Source organism: Carcharodon carcharias, chromosome 13, assembly GCF_017639515.1.
Source record: "Carcharodon carcharias isolate sCarCar2 chromosome 13, sCarCar2.pri, whole genome shotgun sequence".
NCBI classification, from domain to species: domain Eukaryota; kingdom Metazoa; phylum Chordata; class Chondrichthyes; order Lamniformes; family Lamnidae; genus Carcharodon; species Carcharodon carcharias.
Window position 1 is genome coordinate 102,831,779 of NC_054479.1, and position 23,384 is coordinate 102,855,162.

General features: G+C 43.1%; 1 protein-coding gene across 6 annotated transcripts in view; it reads left to right on the plus strand.

The window, feature by feature from the left end:
* The window catches only part of lamb4 (laminin, beta 4), a 155,859-nt gene that overhangs the window by 13,657 nt on the left and 118,818 nt on the right, over positions 1–23,384 (plus strand). For 4 of the 6 annotated variants that reach the window (XR_005944939.1, XM_041203600.1, XM_041203601.1 and 1 more), the window contains 3 exons: positions 15,107–15,270; positions 19,100–19,235; positions 19,593–19,666. Coding sequence is in view for 4 of the 6 variants with exons in the window: in XM_041203600.1 (XP_041059534.1) it covers positions 15,107–15,270; positions 19,100–19,235; positions 19,593–19,666 (374 nt within the window). In the remaining 2 variants the exon portion in view is untranslated. Of the gene's footprint in view, positions 1–15,017; positions 15,271–19,099; positions 19,236–19,592; positions 19,667–23,384 lie in introns of all 6 variants that reach the window. The other 2 variants (XM_041203599.1, XM_041203602.1) reach the window with 2 other exon arrangements.

Consider the following 23,384-nt stretch of genomic DNA (forward strand, 5'->3'; position numbering starts at 1 on the left):
GTAGAAAGCAGGACGAACAAGGTACAGAAAGCCCTAGTGGGGGTGGGGTGGGCGGAAGGAATCGAAATTGTCTAAAAGGTGAAGTTAAAACAATGGATGAAAATACATTTAAAAATAATGGAAATAGGTGGGGAAAGAAAAATATATTTAAAAAATTTTAAATAATTGGGAAAACGGGGATTGGAAAAGGGGTGGGGATGGAGGAGGGAGTTCATGATCTGAAGTTGTTGAACTCAATGTTAAGTCCGGAAGGCTGTAGAATGCCTAGTTGGAAGATGAGGTGCTGTTCCTCCAGTTTACATTGAGCTTCACTGGAACATTGCAGCAGGCCAAGGATGGACATGTGGACATGAGAGCAGGGCAGAGTGTTGAAATGGCAAGCAACAGGGAGGTCTGGGTCATGCTTGCGGACAGACCGAAGGTGTTCTGCAATGCGGTCACCCAGTCTGCGTTTGGTCTCTCCAATGTAGAGGAAACCGCATTGGGAGCAGCGAATGCAGTAGACTAAATTGAGGGAAGTGCAAGTGAAATGCTGCTTCACTTGAAAGGAATGTTTGGGCCCTTGGACGGTGAGGAGGGGGAATGTAAAGGGGCAGGTGTTTCACCTTCTGCGGTTGCATGGGAAGGTACCGTGGGAGGGGGTTGAGACCTCCTTCCCAACCCTTCCAATCTCCTTTTTACTCAACTGAGTACTGCTCCACACCCACTGTGGTTGACAGGGCCCTCAACCGTGTCCAACCCATTTCCCGCACTTCTGCTCTCACTCCTTTCCCTTCTTCCCAGAATCGCAAGAAGGTTCCTCTTGTCCTCACTTTCTACCCCATCAGCCTTCACACTCTTAAGGGTCATCCTGTGTCTTTGCACCCTCAGCTACCTACAATATTTCAATGAAGATCGACGCAAGTTTGAGGAACAGCACTTCCAGTTAAGCACTTTACAGCCTTCTAAACTCTATTTTGTGTTCAACAACGTCAGACCATGAACTCTGCCCTCCATTTTGATTTTTTTCTTCCCAAGAGCCAGTCTGTATATTGTTTTCCGACAGAGCTGTCCATTATCCTGCCATTAACACTCACTCTGGATCAATGCATTGCCTCTTTACTACAACTATTATCTCTCCCTTTGCCTTTTGTTCCACAATGTATTTGTTATTTAACTGCTCTAAATTTAGCCCTCTAACTTACCCCTGACCTTCCTTTTTATTCTACCTGATCCTCCCCACTTTTTTAACAGCATAAAACCGATCACACTTTTACCTCTTCTCAGCTCTGAAGAAGAGTCATCTTGGACTCAAAATGTTAACTTTCTTTCTCTCTCCATAGATGTTGCTGGACCTGCTGAGTTTTTCCAGCACTTTCTGTTTTTATTCCTTCCAGTCTCCTCTCAGCTCCAGACTCCAATCTTCCCAGGATCACAGCCTCCTATCTCCCTGCTGACCTCCAATTCTGACAACATCACTCGACACATCCCCTCCCCACTCTCAACCTTTCTGATCCCTCCTTCCTTTCTCACTGCTCCCTGGTTAAGGCTTGGTTTTGAAGGCCTGGCCCGCTGACAGTCTCTCAATCCAGCGGCAGGGAAACATGGGCAATAAAACTGCTAATTGAATCCCACCATTAAATTTGGCAGGACCTGAGCGAAACTCATTCATCTGGTCCCTCACTCCCGCTCCAACTCAGAGATGCAATTGATTCCTAGGCCTGAATTTTTTAGGCAGCAGGCGGACTCAGCAGGAGCGGGCAGGGGTGGTCGCAGAACTAAATGCTACCTGCAAAATCAGCTCCGCGCCACCATTTTACGTGGGCTGGCCAATTAAGGCCCGCCCAGCATAAGATGCAAGCCATAGCACTCAGCGCTATCTGTGCGAGCGGGTGGGCGGGGGTGGAGGAGGGAGAGTCGGGACTGTGTCACATGAGATGGGACATGTTTTGTTTTGCAAAAAAAAATTTATTTATTTAATGAAAGCTTTAGGAAACCTCCTGCTCGTGGATGAGGTTTCCTAAAAAACACAAAGGCCGCTTAGCCTTTTCACCTGTCCGCCAACCTTAAGGTTGGATGGGCAGCATTAACAATTACCTTAGCCACTTTCTTAACGGCGCATGCCCACTGAACGAAACATCACAAGACAGCGCAATGACATCAGGATGCATGCCCGACATCATCGCACGTCATTTTACGCATTAGCATGTCGGGCCTGCCCCCACACGCCCACTGAGAAATCCTGCCCCTAGTAATTTACTACAAATGATTTCAATAGAGTATAAGAATGATAATAAATCAACAACTCAATATGGTAACCATAACCCTTCTGTAAGGTGAATAAACCTAATGTTGCACATAGCACATACTACGCTATACAACAGACATGACTCATGGGCCGGGGTTTTCCATCCCCAGCACAGGTGGGACCCACTGCAGATGAGGTTGAGCCCCAGCCAGAAGTCCACTGACTTGCGGCGGGACCAGTAGATCATGGCAGCGGGCGGGTGTGGAAAATCCTGCCAATGGAGTCTGTTTGTCCCTCCCTGGCAAAGATGTGAAAATGGGATCAACATCAGAAATGAAGAAACTTCACTTTTTTTATTTGTTCATGGGATGTAGATGTTGCTGACTAGACCAGCATTTATTGCCATCCCTAACTGCCCTTAAGAATGTGGTGGTGAGCTGCCTTCTTGAACCGCTGCAGCCCATGTGTTCCAGCTGTACACTGGTCATTTTGCTGAGGGCATTTCACAAATGGACTGGAACATTCATGAGGTTTCACCTTTTGCCGCCATAATCAGGGGAAGCACTTTTTTATTTTCTATAATTTCATTTTTTTTAAAAACAGGGGCCTGAACCTTCTGGTCGGCGTGAAGGAAGGCAGGACGCGCTCGCCGACACGTAAAATGACGCACGGTGACGTCCGGCATGCGTCCTGACATCACTACGCATCATTCCAATCTTCAGTTTGGCAGGCGCGCACTGGAGTCAGCTGCGCGCCCGCCGAACTATCAAAGGCCTGTTAAGGCCATTAATCACCTCATTAAAGTCAATGTCAGGGCCGCCCGTCCAACCTTCAGGTTGGCGGGCAGGCAAAGAGCCCAGGCAGCCTTCACATTTTTCATGGAGCCTCATCCATGGGCAGGATGAGGTTTCAAGAAGGGTTTATAAGTTTAATAAAAAACGTCATTAAAATTAATTGACATGTCCCAGCTTATGTGACACTGTCACATGAGGGGGCATGTCTGAATAATTTTTAAAAATTCTTTACTTTAAGTTTTGACAATCAAAGTAATCTCCCTGAGACAGCTCCGTGCATGTGTGCGTGAAAGGCCACAGGCTCTGAATCTCCCCCCTCTCTCCGCCCGCACGTGTAGCGCTAAGCGCTTCCAGGTGCGCGTCACGCTGGGCAGGCCTTAATTGGCCCGCCCACGTAAAATGGTGGTGCTCAGCCGATCGCAGGCTGCGATTGGCTGCATGCCTGCCCACACCTGCTCCCACCCAGCCCACCCAATGAGGACAAAATTCGCCCCAGGGGGTTTATGTTCTCTGCCTAATTGTTTTTGGGGAAAATGGCTCAAATCAGCAGGTTGCATGTGATTGTGACCTTTGGTGCTCATGTGGGAAATCAAATTTAAATAATAAAATGAACTGTATCTTTTCCTGCTGAATGTCGTGAGCAAAGTGCGAGAATAACTGTCACTTCATGCATTCATGGACACCGAGTATTTGGTTTCTTCCTCACTGGTTATGCTTATCTGCGATCTAATTGGACATGCTCTAGTTTTTCATCAATTACATTGTGCAAAAACTTTATACCCTGTCTTCAATCATTTTGCACCAAATCTTTTCACAACTAATCCATTTAAGCAAAAATACTCCGCCCAGTCATATAAAAGAACTCTCCAAGAGACAGCTGCAGAGACAGCCCCACCTGTCTTCCACTGCACCCCCAACACCTCAACAAAAAACAGCAATATAGAAACTTACTCATTTTATCTTCTAATCAGTCCAGCACCTTTGTTCCACACTGCCTAATGCGCCCCAGCAACCTTTAAGAGCATCTTATCTCTCAGGTACAGCAATCCTGGTACCCCTAGGGCCCAGCTTGATATGTCTAGTTCAAACCTGTTTTGAGCAATGAACGAGACCTAACTGTTCCCCCTCATGGCTTCCTGCCTTTAGCTTGTGCATGAATCAAGAGATTGATGGATGCCCAAGTGCTACAGTCACTGGAAATGCATAGAGCCAAAATGTCAACAGCTTTACACCAGAGAGGCACTGGGTTCATTATTTTTATTGTGTTTGCCTTGCAGCACAATTTCTTTTCCAGTATGTTCTACTTATTCACCATCACTGTTTTCTGATTCACCATTACTGTTTCTCTTCCAAAAGCATCTACATTAGCCAAGCAAGTAGCAGTTTTTGTAGATCAGTTTGACCCTCAGTCAAACCTCATCCATTTGTGTATTCATAGAATTATATATGTTTACAGCATTAAAAAGTTAGAATTTTTTAAAAATTCAATTCAGTGTAATATAAAAAAATTAATGTTTATAGTTAGCTTTGTTTATTATTATGAATAATTAAAAAGATAAACAATCTCATAATTATACATTTATGCTTACAAAATTCAATGCCTGTGTGTTGTAGCATTGCACATATTAAAATCACATGGTAACATGTTCACTGGGTCTATAGCAGTTAAAGGACAAGTGTCAAGTGTGTCTCATTTGTAAATAACCAACTTAATTAAACAGCTTCACTGAAAGATCCCACACAAAACAAACACCTGAAAGCTTCAACTTCAACCAAACACATTGCTGAATTTATTTTTCAAAATGATGCCAGCACCATTTCTATTTTTGACAACACTGTGAATCAGCTGTATGAATAGTATTTTTGAGCTAAGACAACACAATCAATTTTTAAATTTCCTTTAAAGCCATTATCCATACCATCATCAGTACGATATTGCACATCATTGCACCATTGTTTATTTCCAATTTGTTCTCAAGCACCTGAATTTTTTATTATTCGATCATGGGATGTGGGCATCACTGGCTAGGCCAGCATTTATTGCCCACCCCTAATCGCCCTTGTTGAGAGAGCATTTAAGAGTCAACCACATTGCTATGGGCCATGTAGTCCAGACCAGGTAAGGACAGCCGATTTCCTTCCCTAAAGGACATTAGTGAGCCAGATGGGTTTTTACAACAATGGTCATAATTAAACTTTTAATTCCAGATTTTTATTTAATTCAAACTCTACTATCGGCTGAGGTGGGATTCTAACCCAGGTCCCGGGAGCACTACCCTGGGTCTCGGGATTACTAGTCCAGCAATAATACCACTATGCCACCGCCTCCAATTAAATCTCACTTGGACCTTCACCTGAATCTCACTTGTCTTGCTTGCCTGTAGATTTGATTCTTCATTTGGCATTACCACTTTTTTTATCTCACTTTTCCCAACTCCCACTAGTACATGCTTGTTATCTTTCGAATAATGCAGACAAAAATAGGGAGGCAGACGCATAAATGAGAACATAAGACTGCTCAACCATTCAATACAATCATGGCTGATCTTCTATCTCAACTTCACTTTCCTGTCCACTCCCTGAGTGAAGAAATTTCTCCTTATCTCAGCCCTAGATGATCGACCCCTATCCTGATGCTGTGCCCCCATATTTTAGATTCCCTATCAGGGAAAACAACTTTTCAGCGCCTGTCCTGTCAAGCCCCTTGAGAACCTTGTAGGTTGCAATGAGATCATGTCTGATTCTTCTGAGCTCCAGAAAATATAGGTCCAATTTACTCAACCTCTCATCACAGGACTATCCACTCATCCCAGGAACAATCTAGTGAACCTTCACTGTACTGCCGCCAAGGCAAGTATGTCCTTTCTTAAATATGGAGATTTATATTAATGACTTGGAGGAGGAGCAGAGTGTAATGTATCCAAATTTGCAGACGATACAAAAATAGGCAGGAGGGCGAGTTGTGATGAGGACATAAGGAATCTGCAAAGGGAAATAGACAGGTTGAGCGAGTGGGCAAAAACTTGGCAGATGGAATTTAATGTAGGAAAGTGTGAGATCATGCACTTTGGTAGGAAGAATCAAAAGACAGACTATTGTTAAAATGGAGAGTGACTCCAAATAAGTGTAGCACAGAGAGATCTGGGTGTTCTTGTGCATGAAACACAACAAGTTAGCATGCAAGTGCCGCAAGTATTTAAGAAGGCAAATGGAATTTTGGCCTGTATTGCCAGGGGGTTGGAGTTTAAAACTAAGGAAATTGTGTTACAACTATACAGGGCATTGGTGAGGCCGTACCTGCAGTATTGTGTACAGTTTTGGCCCCCGTATTTAAGAAAGGAAAAACTGGCATTGGAGGCAGTTCAAAAGAGATTCACTAGGCTGATTCCTGGGATGAAGGGACTGATTTATCCAGAACGGCTAAGAAAGGTTAGGCCTTTATTCATTAGAGTTTAGAAGAATGAGGGGTGATCTTATGGAAATCTACAAGATTCTGAGGGGGCTTGACATGGTAGATGTTGAGAAGATGTTTCCACTAGTGGGGGAATCACGAACTAGGGGGCATGGTTACAGAATAAGGGGGTATTCATTTAAAACTGAGATGTGAAGGAATTTCTTCTCTCAGAGGGTAGTGAATATCTGGAATTCTCTACCTCAGAGAGCTGTGGAGATCACTGAAAGTATTTAAAGAGGAAGTAGATAGATTTTTGAAATATCAGGGAGTTGAGAGCTATGAGGACCTGGCACGAAAGAGGAGTTGAGGCCTGGGGAAGATCAGCCATGATCTTATTGAATGGTGGGGCAGGCTTGAGGGGCCGAATGGCCTATTCCTGCTCCTATTTCTTTTGCTCTTATGTTCTTAAAACTGTACAATGTATTCCAGGTGTGGTCTCACAAAAGCCCTGTAAAATTGTAGCAATACTTCCTTACTCTTGCACTCCAATTCTCTTGCAATAAAGACCAACGTGCAAATTGCCTTCATCATTGCTTGTTATACCTGCATTCTAACTTTCTGTGTTTCTTGTACAAACACATACAAGGTTCTCTGAACATTAACATTTAAAAGCATAACACCTTTTAAAAATATCTTGTTTTTCTACTCTTACTACCATCATGCCCAGAGAAAGCCATGTCATATTCATAACTTTAAACATGGATGGTGCTCATTTGGAAGCTTCTCGAACTGCCTTTATTATTTAAAAATGGACACTGATGAACTGTTAAGATAGCTGCCAAGGGGGTCAGGTGACCTTTGCAATTTCATTCCAGACTATCAAGCTTCCGGAAAGTTCTAATTTAAATCATAATTGGTGGGGGCCTCTCCCTTGAATGGATATGCCCAGACAATGTTCTTTTGTGGAATTCAACCTGTTCGAAACTTACTTCAAAACACAGAGTCAATGGACTCCTCAGCCAGAATTTTGTGCTCTTGCTGCTGGCAAGCTTGGAAGCAGGAAGGGTGGATGGGTGGAAGTGTGGATACTTAGGCAGGATGGTGGAGTATGGAAACCCAGCTTCCGGTCTCCACCAGAATTAAGTTCAGGGCGGAAAACCCTACGACATTCCTACTGAAGCCTTTAAGTGACCAATTAATGACTACTTAAGGGTCTCATCCCACCACCATTGGTATTATGCCAGCTGCAGGTGGACCTGTTGCCATAAGGCAGGCATGATAGGTAAATCTGTGCAGACAGCTTGTCACCTCTGGGGGGACGGTGGTGGAGGGTTGGGTAATGGAGGGTTGGGGGGTGGGGAAGGGGGGCAGGGGCGGGGGGGGTGCGGGTGTCCCTCGATCAAAGTCACTCAGTACCTGATCAAGGGACAGGACATCAGAAAGGGGTGGGGAGGACCCGCCCTTGCTACCCACCCCCTTGCACCCCTTCCCCATAACCCGCACCCCAAAAACCCCTCTCCCACATTATTTACCTGAGGCTTTTGTCGTTCTACAATGCTGGGAATCTGGTGCCTATTCTTCCGGCAGCAGCTATGGGTGTGCTGAGTACAAGAGCTACCGGCCTGTGATTGGCCAGCAGCTATTGGCCAGCAGCTATTGGTAGGTGAGGCTTCAGCCTCCAGGGTCTTTATTCCAGGGGAAGGCCCACCGCTGGCCTCACCACTGCCTGATTGGCATGTGGTTCAGCGGGCCTTCCCAAAAGGAGGCAGTACAGGTCTCTCGACAGCTCTCCAGCAAGTAGGCAAGACCCCTAATGTCTCAACAAGATTCTGCTCGAGACACAATGGGCAGGTTTTTGCCCTTGGCAGGGGTGCTCGGCTGGGGTGGGCGGGGATGGTCGGAAAGCTGACCGCTGCCTGCAATTGGCTCTGCACTGCAATTTTGCACAGGCGGGCCAATTAAGTCCTGCCCAGCGTGATATACGAGTGGCAGCGGTCAGCGCTGCCTGTGCAGGCAAGAGGAGGAGTGCGAACAGGCCTAGCGTGCAATTCGCGCATGCGTGAATAAGAGTGCTTCAATCTCCCTGAGGCAGCGCCATGCCTCAAGGAGATGAAGTGCTGTATTAAAAAAAAGGAAATAAAAATGTAATAAAATATGTCCCCTCATGTGGCTCTGTCACTTGAGCAGGGACATCTTTTAAATTCAAGTGTTAAATTTTTATTTGATTTTTATTTGCTTCGGGAAACCTCATCCCACCAGTGGATGAGGTTTCCTAAAAAATGTAAAGGCCGCTTGGCCTTTTCGCCTGCCTGCCATAAATTAGGTTAACGGGCAGTGAGAAATTCAGTACAATTGTTAACTTAATGGCTGTAACAGGCCTTTTAATTGTCAGCAGTGCACTTCCAGCTCTGACACCTGCCCACCGACCTAGCTATCATGAGAGTGCGCGTTGACATCGGCACACTCAGCCAATGTCAACGCACTTTATTTTACCTTCCGGCGTGTCAGGCACACACCCACACATCAAGTGTAATTTTCTGCCCAATGTCTCCAGATTTGCAATGTAACAAAGGAAACCTGACAAGACCAGTTATCCACAGGTTAAGTGTGAAAGATCACCATCTACCTTCCATTGTATATCAATGGCCGTTGACCATGTGACTGAAACTGGTTCTCTGATACTGAATTCCTTTTATCCCAAAACTCAGAAGAGACTAGGGGCAGTCTGATCAACAACACTGACAAGACAACAGCTGCAGGAAAAGAGGAGAGGAAGGGTGTCCAGATGAGAACAAGTGTGGGGTTCCAGATGAGAACAAGGGGAGGGGGGGTTGTGAATGGAGTGAGAGGGGAAAGAAGGCATGAAGGGGGAGGGAGGGGAGTTGGGATGGGGCCAGAGTGCTCCAGAAGGAGGGATCAGTCAAATTGACGTTAGGATCCTGGGAGTGCTGGTGATATGAGGGGACGGTGACTGTAATGGGGGGGAAGTGGCATGTGGTAGGGTGGGAGGGTCAGGATCCAGGTGTGGTAGGTATAGTTCTCATCTGGGGAATCACTGAGGGGGACAAGGATGGTGAAACAGATCAGGGGAGTGGGGCGGATTAGGGTGGGCCTAGGAGCAGTGACTGGGGTAGGCTCAGCAGAGAGGTAAGGCATGTATAGATTAACATGATAGGGTTCAGGGTGATGGGGGGAGGCTGACAGGTAACTGAGGGGAGAGTGAAGGTGACATTAGTGGGGCTGGACGGAGGTTGACCATAATGGGGGAGTTGGTAAGTGACAGCGGGAGGACGATAGGTTGTGAGCACAGTTTGTAATGAAACATGCACCATCCTGAGACAGAGCCAGTTCCAGACCAAGGCAATGCCCCGATGTCCAAGTGCAAAACATTACTGGGGAGAAGGTCTGCTTAGGCAGGTGGAGTGCAAGGTCAGCACAACTGGACAACTAAAGGGAAACCCTAATAAACATCTGGAGAATGTATGACAGCTTTCCCATTTGCTATTCTTCACTATTTGGTGACGGCAGCAGGTCTGGCCCAGAAGGCTCTCACAACAATGAGATCCCAGCAAGGTGTAGAACTGCTGTTCACTTAAAGCCAATGGCCATTTGCTCAAGGAAGAGTTAAGGATGAAGTTGGGGGAGAAGGATGCCTACAAGGGGTATGCAGCTGAATGTCAGCCCAAGTCGTGACTGCAAACCTTCATTCTCCCTGGGGAATGGGTCTGCCTGACAAGGGCTCATGTGGTTAGTCTATTCATGGTGACAAGTTCTCCCAAAAGGGTCTCAAGGGCAGGGGAGACAAGTGGAATAGTGTGAATGGGAGGCCTCTTGCACAAATAAGTCATCACCCTCATCAAAGAGCAATGTTTCCACATGCAGCCATGTATTAGAGGGAGGAAGACCCACCCTTGGTCCACCCCTGGAAGGGATGCAGCAAGAATGTATCCAGGAAACTTCCAATCAGTGCAATATAACATATACTTGGGAGTTCAGAAACTACTTACAATCACTGAAAACCCAAGCCACCAGTGCTCATTCAATACTTTTTAATTTTCCTTACTGTATCACTACATCTGGGTGGTTCCCTCAACATCTGCAGCTGAGGTGGAGGCAGCCTGCTGACCACCATGCCTTGTTGTCTGTGATGACGTTGGCGGGCGTCTCTGGAGGCCCAAGGCCTGACGGGCCCCAGCCTGCTTCCATTCTCCTGCTTAGAGGCAAGTGTACCCGCCTCGGCACGAGCAGCTGGAGCTGATGGGGTCACAGGCAGAGGGGATTGGTATCAGCTGGGCACCCTTGGAGATTCCTGGGTGGAAGCTCCCAGGATGCGTGCCTGATGGTCCTCATTCCTTTGGGTGCCCTGACTCCTTGTAGAGAAGGGGTACCTGGAGGGAGATCGAGGTACGCCATCCCCTCTTGTATAGCCACTGCGAAAGCTCACCCATGGCTACAGTGAAGGAGTGCAGGTCTGAGCACATCTCCGGCAGAAGTGGGAGTTCTGCTGCACCAGGTTCTCCATGGCGTCCACCATCCTCCCCATGGAGTCTTCACTTATATGTCAGAGACACTATATCAGAGAGCACGTGAATGCACTCCTCTGCCTTGGGTTTCACTCTGTAGAGGGCCCCTGGCACGCCTGCCTGATGTTGCCCTGCGTCTCTCTGATGCTCCAGTGTCCTCTCCAAAATCGCTCCCAGAGGCTTGTCATCTGACTCAGCCTTAGCAGAGACCTTTTCTCCAGCAGTCCTCCAAATTCCAGAGATCTTGGCTGTCACTGCTGCTGTGTCTTCCTCCTGCTGTGGACACATGTCTGTGCGGTGACCAACGGAGTGTGAGCCTGAGCCTAAACTAGATCAATGAGCCACTGAGATGTGTGTGTCTGGGCTGGTGGAGGGTGCAGGTGAACACTGTGACAGCTCTACAGATGAGAAGTCATTCTTGTCCTCTTCCGAGGTCTCCTTGGAGCTGGGCTGACTTTAGGTACAGGGGCTGGCTTCACCCTCTTCCTGCTGGAAGGAATGGAGAGAGGAGAGAATGAGTGACTGCCTAGGCTGCCTCAAATATGGCAATCATCAGTCGCCTTGATTTGCCAAGGTTGTCTGGATTATGCTTCCTCACTAGATGGCTGGAGACACTGACCGTCAGCATTGGCACAGTCACTCCTCCCCTGCCAGCTCAGCAGCCTGATGTTCAAACTATGTGAGGGGCCAGATCTCATGTAAACCCCTTCCTGCTTTCTCTCTCTCCCTCCTGTTGTGGCCGCCTTCTCCTGCATAAAGATAGATGGATTGTGAGCACACATGATGAAAGAGCAGATTGCAGGCTGCTAATTCTGTGGCTGCTAACTGAGCTCACGGCTCCCCAAAACCTGACCACCATATGCATGTCATATGTGAGGAGTGAGATAGAATAGTCTCCACTTGCCTGGATGAGTGCAGCTGGAAGCTGAACATCAACCAGGACAAAGCAGGCCACTTGATTGATGTCCACATCCAGCACCCTCAACATTCAGTCCCTCCACTAGTTGTGCACAGTGGCAGCAGTGTGTACCATGCACAAGATGCACTGCAGCAAGTCACCAAGGTTCCTGGAACAACAGCCTTCAACCCCACAAGTTTTGGCAATTAGAAGGACAAAGGCAGCAGGGGCATGGGAGTCAATAGGTATTGACCCATGCAGCAGCACCTGCAGTTGCCCACTGTGTCTTCACTGTGGCTGGGTGAAAACCCTGCAGTTCCCTCAAAAATAGCACAGCTCATGGACTTCCGGGTTCAGTAAGCCAGCAGCCTGCCACCACATGAAGGCCGTTTAGGGATGTGCAAGAGAAATACTGGCCTTGCTCGGTGAAGCTCAGATCCCATAAGACAATCACAGATGTGGTGAGATGGGTTGGAAAGGTAGAAGGTTCACTTACCCTAGTGGCATGGATTAAATTTTAATCCTTTTTTCCTGCACTGCAGGGCAGTCCTTCTCTGAACCCACAATTGCTGACCTACCTGGCTACCTTCTCCCAGGCTGCAATGGTCAACTGGGATGACCTCCTGCAGCCATCCATGGAGAAAAGAACATCCCGCCTTTCTTGTACTCCTGCAGGAGATGCTCGAGGGATGTATCGCTGAAGCGGGGAGTCAAAGCTTGCTGCCTTCTCCCGCTCAACCTTTCCTTCTTCCCATTAGTGAAGGGCTGTCCAGGTGCCTTTTAAATATGGCACCTGGACATGAGGATGGGGCGCCCGAATTCCTGCCTGCCCCATGACGAGACTCGATGTGGAATATGCGTATGCATAACTAATGAAGCGGGAAGTGCATGATTGCACATAAAAGCCTGCCCTGCTCCACAGCGCGAATTACTCCCACTTTTTCATCCTGCCACGGAACTTATGGTGGGAAGGGACGATTCCACCCCGCATCTTTCTGAGTGTGTAGTGTGTGACTGACGTAGCATAGATCTTTTGGGGTGAGTGTGTGAATAAATTTTTCTTTGTTTAAACCCATGAAAGTCTGCTGCTGGTACTTTTAAATTGACTACACTCTAATGGGTTTTTAGAAATTCTACACATTTACTTTTTCAAAATAAACTATACTGATTACAGACAGAAGGGAAGGGAATTGGGGTTTCAGTTTATCTCTCTTCCTCTATCTGTAACACTACCAAAGTGAATAACCTCACATTTCCCCAAATTATAATCCATCTGCTACCTTGTTGCCCACTCACTTAACCTTTCTATATCTCTTTGCAACCTCTTTGTGTCCGCCTCACAGCTTACATTTCCACCTAGCTTTGTACTATCGATGAAATTGCATGGAATATTCACTGTGTTGTCATTTAAGTCATTAATATAGATCATAAATAGTTAAGGCCCCAGCACTGATTCTTGTGGCATTCCACTAGCCAGAGCCTGCCAACTTGAAAATGTTTTATGCCAGCTCTCGGCATCCAGTCCATTAACCCATTCATGATAACATATTACCTCCAACTCCATGAGCTCTTATCTTGCATATTAACATATTGTGTGGCACCTTATTGAATGTCTTTTGGAGATTCACATATATTATACCTATTGACTCCCATTTATCTTCCTACAAGTTACATCCTCTAGAAGCTTGAATAAATTTGACAAACTTGATTTCCCTTTCATAAAACAACACTCACTCTGTCTTATCATACTATGATTTTCTAAGTACACTGTTAAGACTGACAACTGATGTCAGGCTATTAGGTCTTAAGTTCCCTGTTTTATCTCTCTCCCTCCTTTCTTGAATAGCAGTGTTACATTTGCTAACTTCAAACTGGGGCTATTCTCGAATCCAGGGAATTTTGGAATATCATAAGCAGTGCATCCACTATCTTTGCAGCTTTCTCTCTAGGATCCCCAGGATTTGTGCCAGCAGGCCCTTGGGATTTCTCAGCTTCTTGTCCCTTAAGTTCCTCCAATAATTTTTCTCTGTTGGTATCATTTACTTTGAAGTTTTTCACTCTCATTAGCCCATTGGTTACACTTTACTTCTACTTTGTAAATTGAGAATTCTACTGTGAGGACAATACTGCCAGAGAGAGCTGAAACAGATACAAAGATACAAGTCTAGTCCTTGTCTATCTTTCAGCAATGCTATAGTAGACCTACTTATATTTTACAAAAGAGTATCACTCTTCCATATTCCTGAACATTTTTTCTAAGTATTGCTATTCCGATGCAGATTATTCAACTTTCTCCTCTTCTCAACATTCCTATGAACTCTCTACACTGTACAAGTCTTATGTACATATGAAAGGACTGAAAAAGGTCAGAAGAGATAAATATCTTATATGATCCCTCTCCCAACACATGTCTGTAGATTTCTTGCCTACTTTTTTGATCATAATGGAAATAAGTGATGTACGCCCACCTGAAATTAAGACTTAAACCCAAAAGAAAACTAGAATCACGCTGTCTTCTGAACTTACACTGTTTGATGCTATAGCACTCCAAAAAGGTAAGGATCTGATCATCCACATTCTTTTCAACTAATGCTTTTGGCTCTCACCTAAGTTATGTCTCAGTGGCGAGGAATGGAACACAAATGTACTTTTCTCTCATATTCATATTCAACATTGCCAAATCAGATGCAGCACAAGTCAAGTGCAAGTAAAGTTTCTCTCTACATCAAAAAATTATGTTTTAATACAACAGCTTGGATTTACAGAGTCTTTTTAACTCAGTAAAACATTACAATGCTTTTCATATGAGCATAACCACACAAAACTTGACACCAAGCCACATAAGAAGATATTAGGGCAGTTGACTAATGAGGTAGGTTTTAAGGAGCATCATAAAGAAGGAAGAGAGGTCGAGAGGCAGAGAGGTTTAGGGAGGGAATTCCAGAGCTGAAGGCCTTGGCAGTTGAAGGCTGATGATGGAGAGATAAAAAGCAGGAATGAGCAAGTGACCAGAATTGGAATAGCACAAAGATCTTGGAGGGTTGTAAGACCAGAAAAAAATTACTGAGATAGAGTGGAATGAGACCACAGAGAGATTCAAAAGCAGGGATAGAAATCTAAAAAAAAACAGTCTCAGATGATTATGACATGCTGCAACAAACTGTTTTTTCCATTTCCCCAGACACTGCACTTACGTCCTGATTAAGAATTGTCCTATCGTGGGAATGAACTGGATATGTATTTTGTTTTATCCTAAACTATATTATGCAGTTACAGTATTGATAAATGTTGCCTACGCTCAAGAGGATTGCAATGCTGGGTCTTGTCACCCGCCTCTTGGAGACCTGCTTGTGGGCCGCAGCAGCCAGCTATCTGCTTCCTCAACCTGTGGTTTGAATGGACCTCAAACATATTGCATCCTAGGTCACTTACAGGTCAGTTCATACATTTAAAAACATTAAATTTTAATTCAATTTTCTGCATTAGCATTCTACCTTGAGACATAATCGTACAGTAAGTCAAAATTAACTAATAAAGATATTTTAAGAAGTTTAACAGCGGTTCAAGAAGGCAGCTGAGCACTACCTTCACAAGGGCAATTAGGGATGGGGATTAAATGCTGACCTCGGCACCAATATCGACATACCGTGAACAAATAATATCAATATTAAGGATCTAGATTAAACTGTGACATATCAATAGTTAGGCTGAGGTTTGTGAAAGGGCAATTTGCTGGAGATTTTTTTTTATTGTGTCAAATATTATGAATAATGTACTTGATTATAACCCATCCAAGGCATGCAATTTTTAGAACTAGGAATGGCTTCAGCACAGGTGAGGAAGTCCAGAAGCAACATCACAACCATAACAGAATTCCTGAAATCTGCCTCAATAATTCTGTTATGATCAAACAGTGCCAGAGTGACAGCGAACCCAGGCTGCGAAGTACATGTGTTGTTCATATCATCAATTGCCATTCTTATTGAATGAAACTCTTCACCTGATCAGCAATTTAATTTAGTGAAGAAACAAATGATTCTCATTGTGCTTGATCAATTGTATGTAGGTTTCTAAACCGTATTCTTGGTTACCACTTTTGCTGTGGTTGAGGGTCTTTGGTCCCAGTAAATGGTGACCCATTTGAAGATCACAGATATTGTAAACCCTCCCTAGCAGCAGTGTGGGTGTACCTATACCACATGGACTACAGCGGTTCAAGAAGGTGGCTCACGACCACCTTCTCAAGGGCAATTAGGGATGGGCAAAAATAAAAAAATGCTGGCCTAGCCAACGCTGCCCTGGTCCTGTTAACAAATTTTAAAAATTATGCAAAGATGAGTACTGCCTATATCACCTTAAGGTGACCATTTGCAACCAACTCCTCAGCAGAGTAGATAATGGAAGGGAAGAAAATATGGTGGAAACAAACCAGCGGAGAGAAACATGCTCATGAGGCTCCTCCAGGATAGGAAAGCTGGCACAATTCACAAAAACCTATGTGTAGAAATAGCTCTAATACAGGTTAAATTTTTGGGAGCAGAATTGTTGGTTTTACTCTAATATTTATCGGTTTTATGATCTACAAATCTGTTTCTGCATGACTAATACTAACTTGTCTTGGCAGAATATTCTTGTATTTTGGAGGTAAAGACATGCAGTGTGTTTTTGTCATGTCTATTTCAACTGTTTGATTGGATTTCGTTGATCATGTTGTATCATGATTATGAAAGGCAGACACAGTAATGCATCAGATGATTCCCAACAATCTATTTGATATACTGCAAGTAAAGATGTAGGTCAGAGTAAAAGAGATAGAAAATAGAGGCAGCATGACCAAAACTGGGATAAGCTTTTAGCGAGATGTGGATGTCGATCAGGCATCCAGAGGCAGCTCATCTGTTTGAAGAGGACTAATTTGGGCTGGCCATCTGGCTGTGCTGAAGAGCCTGGAGAAACACCACATAAAGATAAGTTAAATTTTTTTTTTACCAAATTGCTGGCTAGATTGCTGAAGAACCCAAAAACCTGAGCGGAGCAAGCTGGCCACATCTTCCGCTCAGTTCCAATTAATTTCTTGAGGGATCCTGAAACAGGCAGCAGGTTTCTCATTAAAATATGAAAGGGCCTTATTTTAAACAGCTTCCAGAGACACCTGAATAGTCCCCGATCCAATATGGCATCAAACTATTTCAGAAGCCCTTGAGACACAGAAAACAAGTGGTGGATTTTGCCCCCATCTACGCCCAAAGAATGGATACAGCAGAGTCTAATGTTTTGCGGAATATCACCTTTTAAATTTCACAACTGGATCACTTTCTACTGATGGCATGGAGTAGGAGCTTTCCTTTACAGCAGGTCCACCCTATTTCATTGAGACCAGTTCATTTCCTACAGTTACAGGCTGTTTTCATTTTCTCTTACAGATTTATTTATCCCTTGTCCTCACTGACTGTTTGTCAGACAGCCCTGTGAATATTTCTGCAATGAGAAAAAAATTGTCAGAAGATTTATATATGGGTAGCATAACTATCTCTTTTACTCTGACCTACATCCTTATTTGCAGTTTATCAAATAGATTGTTGGGAATCATCTGATGCATTACTGTGTCTGCCTTTCATAATCATGATACAACATGATCGACGAAATCTAATCAAGAGGTTCAAATAGACATGACAAAACACACTGCATGTCTTTACCTCCAAAATACAAGAATATTCTGCCAAGACAAGTTAGTATTAGTCATGCAGAAACAGATTTGTAAATCATAAAACCGATAAATATTAGAGTAAAATTAAAGAATGAGAGCTTCTTGTGGTTTAGAAAGATTACACTTTTTCTAAGACATTGCATTACAAGAGCAAGTGATTAATGGAGGTGTTTAGAAGTGAAAGGAATTGCCATAACCTGCCATTAATGATGCACTGTTGAAAGGCTGGATAACAAATTCCTGAGTGCATGTTTAATTTAGCGCAAAAGATGCTTTCACTATAGTGTCAAATGGAATATTTTTATAATTCGTGCACAAGTTAGTTCATGTTTTCATTAAGACTTGCACTATATCGTTAGGGGCTCCTGAGCAGACAGGCACCTAACAAGCCAAGATCCATAACAAATGACATGAACACTTATTAGGATAAAAGAAACCTGAAGATACCTCAATTGTTACAATATAATTATTTCATGCAAAGCTGAAGAGCATTTTACTTTAATTGCCTTGGGCTAATTAAAAGTTTGGCCACATAGACAAACAATGAAAGAAGAATGTTTTGATCACTTGGTAAGAGTGAATGGGTAGAAAAGTTTCAGTAATCCATTAGTGAATGCATGGTGGTGTACTATAATTCGCCTTCAGCATTAATACATGGATTAGCCCAGAAATTGTCACATCATTGTTTGGATTCATTGCTCTGAGCATGTATATAAAACAAATAATGTATTTTATACCTTAAAATGTATTCTAAAACCAGAATGAACCACAATACTTCAAGCAACACTGTTTTGCTGTGATGAATTAAGGTTTGTTGCTTGAGGGCAAGGTGTATTAAATCATATTTGTTCAGTCTCGTTTGCCTAGATTATATTCATTTAGATTCAAATCAAATGGAGTAGGAGCAATTTTTTAATTGACAGTTGGAAAGAAATGCAATAAATCTGGCCATTCTATTTCCACATTAAATTACATGTTATCATTTATAATCAGTATAATTTATAGTTCATGGCAAAATCATTTCTTTTTCATCAAAAGATCTGAAATTATGTTTGTTCAGACATCATAATACATATTTAATCTCTTGGCAATTTATAAAAGTGGTTAATCCAAATGCATAGATTATTGGCGCCATGGTTGTATTTTCATATGATTCTTTTGTGTGAAGTTGACGGAGCAGAGTTTTATCTCACTGTTGCCCTGTTTATACCTGTAAATGGGGTAGTAGTGGGACAAAAAAACAGGAGGATAACAATCTGCCAATTTGTTGGTGGTCTGCCCATTCTGATTTTCAGGAGGACTTAATTCAGGTTGCTGTGCATCCTCTGGGAACATAGAGGGGCCCTCACAAACCTGCGCTAATAGGGATCAGCTGATATTGTTAGTAGCCTCAATTTCATGTTTCTATCAATCAGTGTTGCCACTGTGACTTCCTAACTTTTTACACAAGCAAAACTAAACAGCAGACTTGAAAGTAATACATTAATTAGCATTCTTAAATAAAATGTATGCATGAGTTATAATATACTGAAGACTCTCTGTTTTTCAAAAAATAGGATGAACAAAAGTGTTTTATTTGTGATTCAAGATTACCTTACAACTATATCAGTTCTACCAACAGCCACCTAATTGAAAATGTTATCACAGCTTTTGAGCCAGATCGGAAAAGGAAATGGTGGCAGTCAAAAAATGGTATGTTTGCTGCAAGGAGAGGTACAGGTAATAAAGAGCATAAGAAATAGGAGCTGGATTGTGTCATTTGGAGAATTGGAGATAGAGGGAAGATTGCCTTTAACTGGGTGGAATGGGACAGAATCAAAGTGCCAGAGTCAATTCAGAAAGGGGGAGGAGATGTTGAGAAAATTTAAAGTAAATAGGCTAATGCTTCTGTTAAAACAACAGATAGAGGGATGCCATGCCACAGGTTAAGCATTCATCCAGTATTGTAGCCAACAGCAATTTCCTTGTCTATTAATCTTGCCTATACAGATCAACAATTTGCAGCCTGTCATATTTACTGAATTACAATGAATTTCTTTGTTGCTGTAGGTGTGCACCAAGTCAGCATTCAACTGGATTTGGAAACACTTTTTCAATTTAGTCATCTTATTCTTTCCTTCAAGGTAATAATTTCACATTTTCTTTTTAATGCCTAGTCAAGTAATAAACCATTGGAAAGGCAAGTGTTCATGTTAATAAAGGTTTATTCATTTACACTCATGACTCCATGCTGGCCTGTCTTCTGTGGGTTTTTTTTTTCCCATGAACCTCCTAATAATTATCAAGAGATGAGGATACAGATTGCTTTTCCTTCAACAGCCCTAGAATCTAAAATTATGCTGAATACTCCATGTCCATACCCATCTTTAAGAAATGGACAAGAGGCAGCTAATTTCTTCATCTCTGGAGACAACAATAATCACTTGTGACATTTTGCAGTCATTTTTGATGGATTTCACAGGGATGGAAATTGTAGAGTAAAGGGTTAACATCAGAAGCATACATGATGCTGATGTAATAATAATGAGATCACGACTGAAAAGTAAGAGCGATCTGGAAGGACAAAAAGCTCTAACCTTGTGCAGAGGTCCAAATGTTTGAATACTTGCTGTAAAAAAGAGTAGTGGTTTTGAGAAACTAAACTCGAGCAGTAGACTTTGGGAGAATAGACAATCCACAAAACCCCCAGCTAGACCCCAACCACACAAAACGTGGTGGCGAGTAAAAGATCTAGAAGACCTTAAAAAGAAGATACAAGGCTGGCAAGAAAAGAGATCTTCGAAGGAAGGACAAAAGAAAAAATATGAAGACATCAGAACATTGTGGGAGCAGCAAATACAAGCTGAGGCACAGACCCAGAGACTGGACAACAGTGAGCACAGGCCCGAAGCAGTAAGCAGCGGCACAGAAGCGAGAACAATTCCAGGACTCAGCAGAAGCATAGAATGCATAGTATCACTCCTAGAACCATTTCAGAATGCAACAGGCTCATAACAGGCTCAGAACTGGGCCAACTGGAGAAAAAAGTTCACAAGGCACAGAACTGCTCAGGAATACACAAAAAGGATCAAAAAGACTAGGTCAGTATACCACTTTAACTACAAAACTGTTTGTCACTGAAAACACTGACAACCTGTTAAAAAAGGAGAAAATTTTAAAACAGAACCACATACAAAAACTGGAAGAACCACAAGCAAAGGAACTAAACTTCCTGGGTGTGGTAAATGATACTGAAAACAAGTGTGAAGTATTAAACTCAAAGCGGCTGGACACCCTACAGAGTTTAAGCTAGAGACAGAAGCAGGGGTTCCTGTTTTATCAGATGAAGTCAAATGGGTCAAACGACAACACTGCAACCCTTGTCTATCTGTTGTGGAGTATCTAAAGGAACTTGACACAGAGTCAGCTGTAGGCGAATCAAGCAGCAGTTTGTTCAATACAAGTATACACACAGGAGAAAGCACCCTCAGATTGCTCTAAGAGGCTACTCAAAGTTACACAGTTTCTTCCATATATTTATACCATCCTCACAATACTTCATTATTGATCCACATTTTTCTTATATTGCACGTCTAGTTCTATACAATTACAGATGAAGTCACAAAAAATCACAATGATGCCAGCGGTTTATTCAAAAACGCAAATTTGCCTTAGCTAGCCTGACGATTTATTACATTGTCCAGTCATCCACTTATCCTAGCCTGGCAAAAAGGTCACATCCCTTACTACACCTACTCTAGTGATCCTTTTTTACTGCAAACACTTTTAAATCTTATACCAGCAATTTGGTCGAGCCTGAGTGTCTCATTGTACACCACTTCATATCAAATTACAAGGCCCTGGTGGGACAACTTTAAAAGTCAAAGGCCAACTCATGTAAAAGCTGAAATATAAAGACTGAAAGGTCCTCAAACCTCTCTATGTTATACAAAATCAAAATTGACCACTACTAAGTTGAAAGGCATGTCTAAAACTGGAATTGATCCATAAAATTTATGAAGCTGCTGATGAGAACTATAACAGTGCATTGCAAAATCAATTTTCAAAATTGTTTACAGTGCAAGGGAAGTATCAAACAACAGCAAACACACTATCATGAACAAAAATAAAAATAGCTGGAAAAACTCAGCAGGTCTGACAGCATCTGCGGAGAGGAACGCAGTTAACGTTTCGAGTCCATATGACTCTTCAACAGAACTACCATGAATATCATCAGAAGAAACCAAACAAGAGGATTTAAACTTTGTCAAGGAGATTGAAGCATATATACACCCTTAACATCTCAGCACTTACCAGTTACTGCAAAACAGTTACAGGAAATAAAACAAACCCAGCAACAAAATGAAGAATCTCTCCAAATCTGAGAATATTGCCTAATCCAAAACTACAGTAGTACTTTGAAAAGCACAAGCACCTTGCAGTCATTGATGACTTACTAGTTTTCAACAAGGGAATTGTCATACCAAGAACATTGCTGCTTGATATTCTTCAGGATCATTAAGGAATGGTAAAATGCTGTGCAACAGCACAGCAATCTGTCTGGTGGCCAGGAATTACTCGCTGTATAGAAGAAATTATCTCTAACTGTCTTATTTGTGCCGTAAACAGCCAAGGACAAAAAGAATCACTATTATCTTCTGCTTTTCCATTAAGGACTGGGAGTGCCTGGGACTGGACTTATTTGAATTTGAGAGGAAAGCTTCTCTTATCATCATTGATTACTACTTTCAATGAGTTGAAGTAAACTGATTGCATAGTATTGCAGTAAAAGCAGTATTCCAATCCCTCGTGAGAATTTATGCAGCGCATGGCATCCCGGACATCTTAGTGTCCGACAATGGCCCACATTTGCTAGTGAGCTATTCCACAATTTCCCAAACAAATAAGACTTTGTTTATGTAACCAGTTCACCTCGCTATCCTCAAGTGAATGGAGAAGCTGAGAGAAGGGTACAAACTGTCAAAGATTTATTGAAGAAAAATGAAGCCCTTAATCTAGCTCTCCTGAGTTCTGAGGTTGGAGATTGTCTATTCTCCCATAGTATGCTGCTTGAGATTCTCTGAAACTCACCACGACAATGGTTTCTCACAATCAGGCTTAATAATGGGTAGGACATCGAAAATACAGCTTTCATCTCTAGAACAAAAACTCAAACCCAATATCACCACAAAAAATCCCAAGATGGTAAAACAGTGCGAGGAAGAACAGAGAAGCAACCAGGCTCAGAACTTTAAACACAGGCATAGAGCACGTGAGTTACCAATGTTGAAGCCTGGGAGAGAGTACAGGTCCTGGACAAACAGAAGTTAGGCACAATCATTGAAAAACTCCATGACAAGATGGTACAGGATTAAGACAGACCTTGGTATCATAAAGAGAAATTGTAGTGCCTTAATGTCCTTGGAGAGAAAGCCAATAAAAGCTTGGGCTTACTACTCAGATCCTGATGAAGAATAAGGCAGACTTACCACAAACTCTACAGCCACCCAGGAGAAGAATACTCACACTGACGGAAGGGAGAGTACAAAATATCCTCAACCCCAAAAGGAGATCAGATCAGGGGTCCATCTCACTCCTCAGTGTATTATAGCTAAATAGTTGTGACCTCCTCAAGTCGGTAATCTAACATGGTTTCATCTTTGCGCTGAGTGTAGTATGGCTTTAAACTATCTGCAAAGCCATGTGTAAGAGATGCGACAAGGAATCCTGTTAAGCCACCAGAAAACTTGTTAAAGTATTTTTATGCTAGGAGAGAGTGAAGGGGTGCTCACGCCTGACCCTTCATGCGCAACCCTCTTTTGTTACTGAAGCCAGCGTGAGAAACAGATGGCAGAGAAACGC